The 13,554-nt window shown below is 52.3% G+C and overlaps 1 protein-coding gene across 2 annotated transcripts; it reads right to left on the bottom strand.

Annotated features, from left to right (window-relative positions):
* Nucleotides 1-485: 485 nt before the first annotated feature.
* On the bottom strand, nucleotides 486-12,553 carry Gabrd (gamma-aminobutyric acid type A receptor subunit delta). 2 transcript variants are annotated; one of them, XM_032893420.1, is made up of 9 exons: nucleotides 12,397-12,553; nucleotides 4,444-4,556; nucleotides 4,067-4,134; nucleotides 3,753-3,973; nucleotides 3,345-3,427; nucleotides 2,657-2,794; nucleotides 1,963-2,118; nucleotides 1,494-1,705; nucleotides 486-1,217 (listed from the first exon to the last, which is right to left on the bottom strand). In XM_032893420.1, exons 1-9 carry the CDS (start codon nucleotides 12,462-12,464, stop codon nucleotides 927-929), a joined length of 1,350 nt encoding a protein of 449 aa, XP_032749311.1. In that variant the 5' UTR covers nucleotides 12,465-12,553; the 3' UTR covers nucleotides 486-926. The 2 variants fall into 2 exon arrangements, with proteins under 2 accessions (XP_032749311.1, XP_032749304.1); XM_032893413.1 differs by lacking the exon at nucleotides 12,397-12,553 and having other exon boundaries at nucleotides 4,444-4,969.
* Nucleotides 12,554-13,554: the final 1,001 nt, after the last annotated feature.

The raw sequence follows: 13,554 nt of genomic DNA, 5'->3' as shown, positions 1-13,554 counted from the left end.
AATGCTGATGTCACCAATGATGATGTCATCAATGCTGTTGTCACCCATGCTGGTGTCAACAATGCTGATGTCACCAATGATGATGTCATCAATGCTGTTGTCACCCATGCTGGTGTCAACAATGCTGATGTCACCAATGCTGGTGTCACCAATGCTGATGTCACCAATGATGATGTCATCAATGCTGGTGTCACCCATGTTGATATCACAATGCTGGTGTTACCCACACTGGTGTCACCCATGCTGGTGTTACCAGTGATGATGTCACTAACAATGATTATTCTTCTTTCCAAGCCCCCTCTCCCGGTGCCATCCTCTGTTAGTCAGCCTCCCTGTTGGGATCCTGACCCCATTGCTTCCCCTGCACACAGTGCATGCTTACCCTAGATTTTCTGGGTTTCTGTAGGCTGCCCCTCCCCACATCCTTCCTAGGTCGCCTGTGTCAGAGAAGCACAGGCAGAAAAGACCACAGTTCAACTGCCATGTGCAACAAAGACAGAAGCCAGCTGCCAGGCCAAGGCTTTATTTCATGCTGGGACCAAAGAGGCCTCATAATGCCCTTCTCCTCCAGTTCACCATGAGAGTGGTCATCCACCCCTACTCTCTTTCTCTCTGATCCTGATCCCACAGAGCAAAGTCCTAGAAATCAGGACCATCCTGAGTCTAAAACTTTACAGCTCCCAAGGGCACCGTAGTGCCAGGCTCAGCTTCAGGGACAGGCCAGCTAATGGCCCTCTGTGCAAAGCCCATCCTGCTCCATCTACAGGAAGTGCAGGCTGGTAGAGCAAAATTGAGGTAAAGCCCAGGGAGCGGAGCCTCCTCTCTGTCCCACTTTGGGACCCACGGAGAGGGCTGTTCCTCCAGCAGTTTGTGGCAACCACCGCACGTGGTACATGTAAAGCCGTCACGTGGTGTACGCACTGCCGTCACATGGTATACGCCGCCCAGTAGATGATGTTGACTGCTGCAAAGGCTGCCGGGAACACAGCGCGGGCATAGATGTCGATGGTGTCTGCATCGATGGGTTTGAGTCTGGAACGGATGCCTCCTGGGCCCCCTGGGCGGGACCCTCCCTCCTTCTTTGCCTCCACTTCTACAGACCTATAGGAACCCATGAGGTTCCCAGGGACCCGGCCTTGACGGCGGGAGATAGCCAACTCCTGGCTGACCCCGGCAGCAGAGAGGGAGAAGAGGACAATGGCGTTCCTCACATCCATCTGCAGAGAGTGGGGCAGGAGACAGGAGGACAGTGCTGAGTGTGCCTTGACTGACCAGGACTCCTGTGCAGTACTATTCCTGTCTGTATTTATTAAGCACTGCTGTGACCCTGTAGCAGGCTGTGCTGAGGAGATAGCCCCAGAGACAGAGGCTCAGGGCCAACAGTGACCTCAGAGCTGCCCAGCAGAAGAATAATCCTTCTTTCTGCTCCCTTGCACCAGACAGGAACCCATCCCTGATTCCGAGCCCCGAGACAAGCCCACACGCTCTCTCACCTCTGCCCTTGGCTTCGTGACCTTGACCTTGGCTTTCCGTTTCTTCCTGTAGTCCGCATTGAAGTGGGCAAATGCATACTCCACCAGGGCAGCAAACACGAAGACATAGCAGATCCAGAAATACACATCCAGAGCCTTGATAGCAGAAGCCCGTGGGAGGGAGGAGCGGGCACTAACCATGAGTGTGGTCATTGTCAGCACAGTGGTGATGCCTGGTGGGAGTGAATGGTCAGCGATGAAGCCCTACCCTCTCCTCCTTACCCTAGCCAACAGGGCCTGGGTCCCAGGAAAAGGGGGGTTCTTCAGCCCTCCACTCCCACCGTACACTCATGAGGCCAACCCTAGTCTGACCGGCCATTGAACAGGGCAGACAGAATGAGGTCTACAGTCCAGAGAATTGGCTCATGGCTAGCAGGGCCCTTAGGCATCTCTCCCACCAGCTCATGGGAAGGAAAGACAAAACTCATACCTAGAGATACTCTGGCAGGCACCGCTGCTTGGCTAATCCAGAAGGAGACCCAGGACATGGCAACCAGGAGGACAGAGGGCATGTAAGACTGGATGATGTAGACACCCCGGTTCCTCCGAAGCTGGAAGTGTAAGCTGAGTCGAGGGAACTGGCCAGCTGTGGGGACAGCCCACTGTCAGATGAGCTCTTCCCAACCACTCCGTCTGCCCTATGTCCCTCAGGGAGGGGACTTGGTTGCCTGTCGGGCCTACTGTGAGGCTCCCATGGAAGACCCTAGAAAATATGCCTTTCGCACATCACTCTAGGTCCAGCCACAAGGATACAACCTGCCCAGCTAATGTCAGGGTACCTGCTCGCCTCTCTCTGTGCCTTCTGCCCCACCCTATGCATATCCACACGCTGAAAGGAAGGGTGGCCAAGGAAGGGACTTAGTCCTGTGGCTAAGGGCCTATAATATTGACTTTCACATTCTCTCTAAGCCTAAAATACTGGGAAGGAATAACGCAAGAATGAGAAGGTAGAACATGGATGGCATGGTGGCGTGCTCCCCTTCCACCTGAGCACAGCCAATAGCACCCAGCGAATGCCTAAATCAGCGGCTTTCCAGGTGCTTCCCCGATCCTCAAAACTGGCTGGGAGCTCACTTAGAAAGCACAAGAAACCTTCGGGCAGCTCACGGTGGGGGCCGAGTTACCTGATTTGAAATTCATCAGCTCCGTGGTGAAGCGGTAACTGGTGATAGTGAACTGGGCCAGTTGCAGCCTGTCCAGCCCGTGGATCTGCTCCTGGTTTTCTGACCAATAATAGACAATGTCCTCAGAAGAGTAGCCATCTGTAAGAGAGCCCACCAGTGGGCAGCAGGGCCTAGCTCAGTCCTTGGCAGCCTCAGAGGGACTGCCCCATCTACATGGAGACCCTGAGTGGTGGGGCTGACCAAGTGACAGCAGCAGAGACCTCATCCAGTCATGTCCAGTCAGGGGTGGGGGTGGGAATATGGGGGAGCGTCCTCAGCTCCTGCACAACATTCTACATCTTTGAGAAGGACGACGGGGCCAGAGGTGCTGACAGATTTGGAGCCATCCTTGATGAGGAATACAAAGGGGCCCAGGTTATCTGAGCTCTGTTCTGTTGGTACAGCCTGGTTGCCAAGTCAGATCTTCTGGGCTCCTTTCCACTTGTGCTGGCTAAGTTCCTTTAAGTTTTCCAGCCCTACACAGACTACTGGCTCTTAAGGAAACCCTTGTCCATCCTCTGATCCAGGCCAGCCTGGCTCTGACCCACAGCTTCAAAGGCTTGCAATCCTGACTGCCCTGCCCCACTGGAGGAGTCAGGGCAGCCCCAAACAAGAAGGAGCCTACCCCAGCCTTAGAGAGGGCACTCACAGCTCTCCAGGTCCAGCATGCACTCCTGCTCGTCCATGGGGTACTTGGCAAGGTCCATGTCACAGGCCACTGTGGAGGTGATGCTGCACAAGCAAAGTGGATTCGTGAGGTCATGATGTCCCTTAGATGCTAGCAGGTCCCCTGCCCCTAGACGGCAGATATTACCCCCCCCAGCCCCCAGCCCCCGCACCAACATGGAGGAGCCACCTAGTCATCAGGAGCCACCTGCACCTGCAGCTGCCCACTATAACATCTGAAGCTAATGTCAACTGAGCAGCCCTGAAAGCTGGAGGGGACAACAGGTACCACCGTCTACCAACATGTATCTGTGTTGTGGAAGAGTGGGGGTCTGAGCCTGAGCTCATGGGATGCTCTTTCACAGGGTATGGGAAGGTAGGCCCGGCTCACCGGATGCTGTATAAAATCACACCGTCGGGCTGTAGGCGGATGAGCTTGTTTTCCACGGTCACATCATGGAACCAGGCAGACTTGGCATTCACAATGAAGGTGTCAGGGAGCCACAGCTTGTCCACGAAGCGGCTATCCAGGCCCAGGGTCTCGTTGGTATGGTTGTAGGACAGCCTGCTGTCTCGCCAGCTCTGGTGCAGGAACACTGTCATGGTGTATTCCTGTGGAGAAGGAGGGGAAGCACTGACACCAGTGTCCCCTGGCTCTCCTCCTGGTGGCACGCAACCCAGGGAGCAGTGTGGGCTGGCACCTACCATATTTGCTTCTGAGATGTGGTCAATGCTGGCCACCTCTAGGGCAAGCGCCACATTCACTGGAGGACCTGTAACAAGGAGCGGCCTGCTAGCGTTCGTCATAGTAGAAACCCCAGCCCAGCACCCAGCTGCCCCGCTAGGCCAGCCCAGACAGATGGGACAAAAGACACCCACAGCCTTTTCAGGGAACTTGGAGCCATTACACATTTGCCTCAGTGCCTGGGGAGATATCTCTTCTATTGGGATGCCTGGGGTTTGAAATCCCGTGAACCCCTGGAGTTTTCAAATCAGAGCCCAGCAGAGCCCACACCCACAGCAAATCCAGGGCTGGAGCTGTTTCTGTCTGCGCATGCTCCTACGCCATCGTCTGCCTGTACCTCCAATGCCTGGTCGGAAGTTTCGGGCGTAGCCCTCCATTAGGCCATCCAGGTTGGGGAGCCAGGATATCTCCAGGTTGGAGCCCACGTAGTCCCCAATGTCATTCATTGCTCTGGGAACACAAGGCCAACTGGTCACAACAGGCAGAACACCAGGGCCAGGGGATGGTGGGTTATCCTCAGCACACATACCAAGAGCCAAGGGAGAGCAGGAGCCACCCCTCTGGGCCCTTCAGGCAAGACACAGGAAAACGAAGAGGTCCTCCACACTTCTGCTACCTTTTCTGCCCAGCGTTAGGCACCCTCCTGTCTGCTTCTGAGGACTGATGCCCTGGGTCCACCCCAGAATATAGGCGGGGATCCCAGACTCCCTTGAGGTATCTCCCTAGTCCCCTTCCTCCATGTGTCTATGGAGGGAAATCAAAGGCTTGGCAACTGGAGTCCCAATCCCCAGGGCTTTTCTCCAAAGCAGAGAACCCCGACAAGACCACAAAGACCCTCTGGATATGGCTGAAGAGAAAGAAGTGAGAGATGCCTAGAAACTCTAGCTCTCTCTTCTCAGGAAGGCCCAGCCTGCCCCACCCTCCCATCCCAGCTCCTCAAGCAGCCATGCCTATCTGGGGCTTAGCCTGACCGTGGAACAGTTGGGGACAGCACTACAAAAACCTGTGCTGGCCCTGCTGTTCCCAGCAGGGCTACCAGGTAGAACAGAAAGGCTGCCAGGTAGAAAAATCTTGGGGACATGAGAAGGGAGAGGAACCCACTCACTTGAGAATCCAGTTGAGGCTTCTGGCTGACAGAAAAGCAAGAATTCTACACAATCAACAACTCTTAAGCCCCTCCCTCGCCCACCATCCCCACCCCCACCCCCACCCCTGCCACCCATTTGCTGAGCTGTAAAGTTTTCTAGGACTCTCACCAGAAACCCCACTTACAGGAAAAAACACGGGTCCTAAACCCCTTGTGTAATTCAGTGGCTTCTGATTCTACCAAGCTATAACCAGGATGTTGCCTGAGCTGCCCTATATCTTCACTTATCAGGAGAGGAAAAAAAGAAGAAAAAGGCTTCTTAGCAACACTTTGAGATGCAACTAGAAAGCCACAAGAAAAGGTATTTATGGCTAATGCTGTATATTTTCCTCCCTGCTGCTTGTTTTTGGAAGCATGCAAACGCTATACGGCCGCCATTTTGACTGATTTCTCTTCTCGTAACCCTCGTGTTTAAGTCTATATTAAAATATAGATAATAAGATCTGGCCCTGTAACCCCAACACTCAGGAGACAGAGGCAGGCAGATGCCTGTGTGTTCACAAAGTCTGATCTGGTTTATACAGTGAGTTCCAAGCCAGCCAGAGCTTCCTAATGAGATCCTGCCTATAAATAAATAAATAAATGTATGAATGAATAAGTAAGTAAGTAAGTAAATAAATAAATAAATCTCTACTCAATAAACTAATTAGTCCCAAAATGTTTCTGTACTGAAGCCAAAAATCCTGAGTTGCGGTCCCTAAAAGTTTGGGACACCCCTCCAAGGGTTGCGAAACGACACATGAGGCAGACACTGGGACCCACCCTACCATGAATGTCAGAGCAGGGAGCCCTCGGGAACCTCTCTATACTTTTCTCTGCTTGCAGAAATTGAGTCCCCACCCTTCCTTACCCTCCCAGTGTTTGTTTCCACTGGGAACCCCAGTATGGGACCTTATCTGAGAATAAAGTCTTTGTGAGTGTAGTTAGGAAAAGGCCACATTGCAGCAAGGCAGGCCTCTTAGTAGAAAACAGATGGCCGAGATGAGAAAACAGATAAAGACAAAGGAGAGGTCGGTGGTGTCTCTACAAGGCGATAGGAGCTGAGTACTGGAGGGGTGGCCACCACTAGAAGGAGGAGGGACGCCCAGGGCAACTGTCCTCAGACGTTACAGAGGGTTAGGGGTTTCTGCCTCAGAAGCACAAAAGAATCATTTCCTGTTGTTTGAAGGCACCCAGTTTGTATAATTCGCTGTGGCAGCCTAGAACACTAATGCATGCTATGCCCACAGGGGAAATGGTCCACCATGAACGAGGGAACTCTATTAAAAGTGTGGGAATGATGTGGGGTAGGAAGGACTTAGACATGGCGACAGAGGAAAATGAGTCCGCATCCTGGTATTGATGATAATATCCTGTCTGCTATTGGTCAGAATGTCCCTTTGTGGCTAAACATCCTTGAAACTTTAGTGAGGCTGTCCCTTCCACACCAGGAACAAAAGGCACCAGGACATTCTCCAACTCATGTGCACTAACGAAGAAGGCTCTGCATCCTCAAAAGACTTGTTATCAGAGTGTCTCCTGCACTGGGATGTTGACACGTAACTTTTTGTGCAAGTCATGAGAGGAAATGTCCCAAAAGAAAGACCCTGTCCACCCTGATTTAGGAGGGGAAAGTGTTATTCTACCCATAAATATACCACCCACCTCATACACATTCATAAGAATGCCTTTTAAAATCCATAATCCAGAACCACTGAGCTGCTCCCTGCCTTGGCGCAACCCACTCCAGTCTCTTTTTGAGCACTTGCTCTGCTAAATAAACTTCTACTTAAATTGTCTGGGTCTCTTGACAGAAGTCCTGTCTTCAAGAAGGCAAAAACCAATGGATCTCCTGATGAGGAACAGAGGCCAGGGACAGGAGAGTAACTCTGGACATGGTCTCCAGGTCTTTGATCTGGGACAGTGGGGAAGAATCCTACCTGGGTATTACCAGAAATGCAACCTCTTTCTGGGTCACCTTGTCAGGCCACTGCAACAGTCCCCTCAGCCCTCCTGGGTACTGAATACCTGGCTCTACTCTGTGCTTTGCCTGTTCTATTTCTTTGTTTTTGTTTTGTTTTTCTTGGGGGGCCGGAGGGGTATCGTCTGGTCTGTCTGTCTGTGTCTGTCTGTTTTTGAGACTGGGTCTCTCTACCCAGTTCTGTAGACCAGGTTGGTCTTAAACTCACAGAGATCCGTCTGTCTCTGCCTCCTGAGTGGTGTGATTAAGGCAGACTGGCTGCTTCCTTCTCAGTGCAGGGTCAGTTAGTCGGGCTCATCTTCAGTCTCCTGTTTCTTCAGACTGGGAATCACAGAATCCCCTCCTGCTGTGTGAGGACTGCCACCACCCCCTGGCCAATAGCAGGTTGGTTCTCTCTCCACCTCACATCCCTTGCATCCCTCTGCTTTACTGAAGACAATGCTCTTCCTCCCACTCTACCCCTCCCTATATCTTCCCTGTTGTGTGTGAGTCTACGTACATGCCTGTGTATATGTGCGTATGCACGTTCATGTATGTGAGTGTGATTATGTGTGCAAATGCATGTGGAAGCCAAAAGTTAACCTTGGATATCGTTCCTCAGGTTCTGTCCATCCTGTTTTTTGAGACAGGGTCTCTCAGTAGCCTAGGACACGCCTAGTAAAGCACACACACAGGTGTGGTGGTTTGCATGGGAACAGCCCCCATAGACTTATGTGTCTGAAAGCTTGGCCACAGGCAGTGGCACTATTAGGAGGTGTGGCCTTATTGGAGTAGGCGTGGCCTTGTTGGAGGACGTGCGGCACTGTGGAGGTGGGCTCCTGTCTGTACTTTCACATTGCTGGCTACCCAGCATTTTCATATGTTAGGGTTCAAAGTCAAGTCATTATCCTTGTGTGGCAAACACTTTGCCAGCTGAGCCATCTCTCCAGGCCGTCAAACAACACAGACAGAAGTCACAGCCCAGGTTAGATAGCAGTCCTGGGATTGTGGTAAAAACCAATGAAGGGGTTGGGGTTTTAGCTCAGTGGTAGAGCGCTTGCCTGCAAGTGTAAGGCCCTGGGTTCGGTCCCCAGCTCCGAAAAAAAGAAAAGAAAAGAAAAGAAAAGCCAATGTGAGTGGTGTTAAGAGAAATGCATTGTACAGGTGGGACTTCAGAATCTCTTCTGCCTAGGCCGGAGGCTGTAGAGAGGGACAGCCTCCCAGAGACAGTGACAATGGACAGAGAGGGTTCTGGGCTGTGAAAAGGCCATGATCAGAGGCGATGACACAGAGGAGGTAGGCATGAAGGGCTCTGAAGGCAGGAAAAGCCTCAATCTGGAGTCAGGGCTGGGGTTCTAAACGGCAGGTCTCACAGCTAAACTCATAGTTTAAACACACAGTTCTGCCCGGTGTGGTAGCATGTGTTTATAATCTCAGAAGTGGAAGCAGGAGGATAGGAAGTTTAAGGCCAGCCAAAGATATGTAGTGAGTTCAAGGCCATACTGGGCTCCATGAGATCAAAGAACCAAATAGGAGAGGGGAGCAAACAGACAGTAACAACAACCTCCCCCCCCCCACATACACACACACGCACTCCACACAGTTCTGCTAGAGCTAAAGTGGCTAGGGGAGCCAGACTCGGCCTTGCCTTTCTCTGCACACAGGCCATGCTCCTATGACTTCGTTTACGTTTAGGTGTGTCCTACGAATACCATTCAGTTCATCTGCTTCATGTACTGGACTTCGAAGAATCAGCTTTCTATCAAGATTTCCTTAGCTGACAAAATTCTCCAGACCTCTGACCTACCAAGCACTGATGCTTTAGTCTGTCGTGAGAGGCGAAACAAGATGTCTGGGTTCTGATGTTCCAAACAGAGAGCCACTGCCCCGCCCCCCAGCAGTTCCCTGGAGTGATAGACAGAGCTGGAGATGAGACAATGTGGTTACAGGGTATGAAATGGTTAAATTAAGTCCTAGTCTCTCACAAAGTACAATTAGGAATGCAAATGAAAGTCATCCTGAAGGCCAGATGTGAAGGGACTTGAAATGGGCTTTATTTTTGGACTAGCCAGCTGTCATGTTGCCCGCTCGGAATGAGGCCATCAGGAGACACTGTCCTTCCTGGCCACTGTCTCAGGGCAGTGGCTCATGTGTGCACGTGTGTGCACATCTCTCCCCTTATCCTCATACGAGGTCTGCTCGGAACGTGAAACTAAGGTCACGGAAGTAAGATCCTCGGGGAGAACACCTTGAGCTGGCAGAGACAAGGCTCTTAACTACGTTCTAGAAGCAAGAAAGGAGGACACCTTACTCACTCCGGAATCTCTTCTTTGGTGGGAGAGCGACTGCCACTTTTCAGCTCTGAATGAGTACAGAGAACTGGGGTGTGAGAAAGACCCAGGTACACACCAGGTTCTGGGATCTGAAGCCCACAGTTCCTTCAGCTCTCCTCTTACCCAGTGGCTCGAGACAGGTTTTACAGAGCGGGTAGGCTAATGGGCAGGGAGTACACACGCTGTGCACTTGAGGAAGATCACATGGAGTAGAAAGGTCTCCCTTCTTACTAGTAAATTACAGTGATCTTGGCAGAGGGCTGCTGGTGCTCCTAGACCCCTTGGAGACCATTGATAACCTGAGGTTGGGACATCATCTGGATAGATGGACAGAGAGGCTTAGAGACACGTGTCAGGCTTTGGTTTTGGGGATTCGAAGTCTTGGAGCACAGTAGGTGCAGTGAAAACACATTAGCTCTCCCCCCACCCCACCCCGCCTTGAACTCCTTCTGGTGTATTATGGGAACGTCTTCCCTCCTCTCCCACTGAGAAACGAGCCCACCCGTATGCCTCTGGAGACAGAAAAGGAAGGTGGGTGCAGCTGAGCCAGGCAGCGGATGCTCCTCACTGCAGCATGCACCCCCTGTGCACACATTAGCCCACGGATCCCACTGCTCTGCTTTTAGAGCAGCATGCTCCTCGCTAGCATCCCAGTTACCAAGGCAAAGACGAGGACTGCGACCATCGCACCGTGAGTGCCAGGGAGATAGAGGTGCCAACAGCCTGGGAGGGACACCCACACGGGAGTGCAGTTGACAACCGCACGGTGCCCACTATAGATGCAGGTCTTCGTACTCTTCACCCAGCCCACAACTATGACACAGACGCTGTCCTCCTATTGCAAAGCCTTCCCCACAAGGAACCGCTGAAGCTAAGACCGAGGAGATCTGGAGACGGAGAAGGGAAGGTGTCCAAAGTAGAGGGGCCGGAAAAGGTGAGAGCACAGACAGACAGACAGACAGACAGACAGCACCTGGCTAAATCTGAAGGTCACTACAAGGGCTGTGCTGGCAGCTGTGCCTTTGGCTCCTTCCCTCTCTGCAGAGAGCTTTTAGCCCTATCCCACTGACAGGTATGTAATTGTCAGGACAGACCAAGAGAAGGAGGTCTGGACAGAGCCATCTAAGGACAGACTTTCAAGATATGACAAGACCATAACTATTTTTCGATTCGAGGATGAAATGGAGACTCAGCAGAGCAGTGCGTCCTCCACTTTATTCATGGTGCCGATTCACATAAGATTAGGATAATGATAAGCCCCAGGCTTGGATCCCTCAACTCCCCCCCCCAAAAAAAAAACAGGTACACAACCCCTTGTCTAATGCCTCAGAAGTCCTGCACAAGCCAGGATTTAGATTTTTTTTTTTCACTTTGGGGAAGAGGGATAGGCTACACATGCAGAGTTGAGGGAGGGGTCTGGAGAATTTCCCAGCAAGCAACCTATAAATAGGTCCCATAAATAGAATAAATAGGCAGAAAAAAATGAGCTTCCTTGTCAGCATAGGACAGGATTTGCCAACAAATGAGTTTTAGTGTCATGCTCAGACTAAAATGTTGGGGTGTCAGAGCTTCTCGGTTTTCAAATTCTTGACTAGGTGGCCATGGACAGGGCCAACCTCTGACCTCAGAGCCGCAAATGTGACAGCTGCAGCCATGTTACTATGTTTCACCCTCTGAGAAGAAAGGAAGTAAAGCCCACAGGAACTAAATAAGGAAAACCCTTTCCTGGGCATTGGCTGATCAGAGACTTACGGTCAGTGACCATTCTCTGCTCCCCAACCTAGTTATTATATTTGTAGCCAGATCTAGGCCTTCTGGACCTGTCCCCCACCTGCCAGCAGAGAAGCTCAGACACCTGCATGACGTGCTTCCTGGGTATCTACGGCCAAAACACAGATGGCGTGTAGCCATATCTGTTGTCCAACCCTCTCCCATGTCCGCACCAGTTAGCCCTCAAGTCCAGAGCTCAAGGGACCTGTTTCCGCTGTTTGCCTCCTGCCTTTCCCTCAAAGGATTTTCACAAAGGCCCCTTCACTTGCTTCTCGTGACTCTCATGGCAAGTTGCTCGGCCCAAGATGACCAAGATTGGGTTTTAAGTCCCAGCGAAAAGAGAAAGAAGGCAGGGACTGTAGAGTATTGGAGGCCCCGAGAGGAAACCCCAGCCTAAGGCCTTCCTACTTAGGCTCTTCCCGCTCTGGGGAAACAGCCCTCTTTCCTCCCCAAGAATATAGATAGTCTCCTTCCACGGGCGTATGCGACAGGACTACTTGGCTGCTATTCACCTGCAATCAGGATTCAGTGTGTAAACTTGGACGCAACTCCTGAGAGAAGACCCACAGTCACCTTTGCTCTCTACTGACAGGCTTGGGACAAATCTTCCTGAGGCGTTCATACAAGCCAGAGGCAAAGGGAGAATCATTTCTCCCTACTCACGCAAGGGCAGACCCGCTCCCCTCCTCACACACCCCCCCTCCCAGTTCTTAAGTCTTTCCTTCTTCTTGCCCTCAGCTCATCCTGCCGAGCTTCAGCTCAGCACCTGGAAGGGTACCAGAGGAGTAGGTACCAGCTCAGTGGGATGTGGCCAAGGGCAAGAATGAAGAGAGGTGTCTACATTAACCTCGCCTGGCGACTCCAATCCCTCCCCAAAGCACAGCGTTCAGCACCGAGGACGGCGGACAGCACCCGGGAGGCGGGAGAGAGGTCAGAGGGGTCCTCAGAACTGGAATAGCAGCACGCGCAAAGCAAAACTGGGTGGACCTAATGGGTGAAGACTCAGGGTTCTGGCAACTCGGAACTCTGCCCCACCGAGGGTGCCCGCCAAAGGACGAATCCCTCCCGCCTCATATCGTCCCCGGCCCAGGAGCTGCTCACCTGGCGCCATGGTGCGGCTGCGTGCACAGCAGAAGGAGCGGCAGCAGCAGCCAGCCCAGAACGTCCATGGCCTTGCGGGCTGTGCGCGGGACAGGTCCGGCTAGCCCCAGCGCAAGCAAAGTTGCTTCGCCTGCGGCCGCGCGGCGGCACCAGAAGGGCGGGAGCGCGAAGGAGAGTGGAACGGGCGCGGGGGGAGGACGGAACGTCGAGCCTGCCCCGCCCCGCCCCGCCCCGCGCTCCAGTCCCACCCCCGCTCGCGCGCCCCACTGCACGCGGGAGGCTTCTGCGCACCGCATAGCACCGGGTGGTAGCTCCACCGCGCTCCCAGAGCCTCGCACACCGCGTCCTCTCCATTGCTGTCAGAAGTCAGGCAGCCCAGACCCTCCTCCAGCTGTGGCCCTTGGCTGTCAGCAAACAGGTTCCTCCACGTGTCTGCCTGGAGCACAAGCGACCAGGACAGAAGACCTGTGAGGACTCCCTTATACAGGTAGTGCAAAATCTCACCCCTGAGGCCCTGCTTGCTGGAGAGGTTTGTGAGGGTATCAGGCTTGGGTTGCCTAGGCAGGGGGCGTTCCTGAAGCCACTGTCCACTCTATCAAGGAAAAGACACCTCCCCACATCCCACTCCCTGGACACCCTCGATCTGAGCGGCCTCCCTCGTGAGAGAGAAAGCTGGTAGATACTATTGACTACCTCTCTGACCCGGCGCTGAAAAGAGAGGATACTGAGACCTGAATCTGGATGGTCAGGCCCCTCCTTACCTATCCAACACCAACTAGGACAGGCCCTGCTGACAACGCTGACATCAACCATCCATGGGAGAGCAGAAGGCTCACATATCTTTTATCTTTTTAAAATTGTCTTTTTTTATTTTTGAAATTGCAATTCTTATCATTTCCTCCTTTCCTCCTCTGTTCCTGTATACCACCACTCTTTTCTCTCTTTCAAATTCATGGCCTCTTTTTTCATTAATTGTTGTTATGTGCAAATATATATATTTACATATATATAGTTACACATATATATATATGCACATATATATAACTGGCTCAGTGTGTATAATGTTACTTTGTATTTTGTTCTCAGGGCTGACCATTTGGTATTGGATAACCAATTAGTGTGCCTTTCCCTGGACACATCTTCCTTCCATTTTAATTC

This window comes from Rattus rattus, chromosome 1, assembly GCF_011064425.1.
Source record: "Rattus rattus isolate New Zealand chromosome 1, Rrattus_CSIRO_v1, whole genome shotgun sequence".
In the NCBI taxonomy this organism is placed as follows: Eukaryota; Metazoa; Chordata; class Mammalia; order Rodentia; family Muridae; genus Rattus; species Rattus rattus.
The sequence above is the reverse complement of the archived record's forward strand: the minus strand, read 5'-3'. Positions and strand labels throughout refer to the sequence as shown.

Bases quoted from the DNA above. Each gene is read 5' to 3' on its own strand.
- Gabrd (XM_032893413.1), bottom strand. From the start codon at position 4,633: ATGTGTGCTGAGGATAACCCACCATCCCCTGGCCCTGGTGTTCTGCCT. The intron at 3,428-3,752 runs GTGAGCCGGGCC...TTGCTTGTGCAG, and splicing joins GTGATTTTATACAGCATCCG to CATCACCTCCACAGTGGCCT. The intron at 2,795-3,344 runs GTGAGTGCCCTC...GCTCTCTTACAG, and splicing joins CATGCTGGACCTGGAGAGCT to ATGGCTACTCTTCTGAGGAC.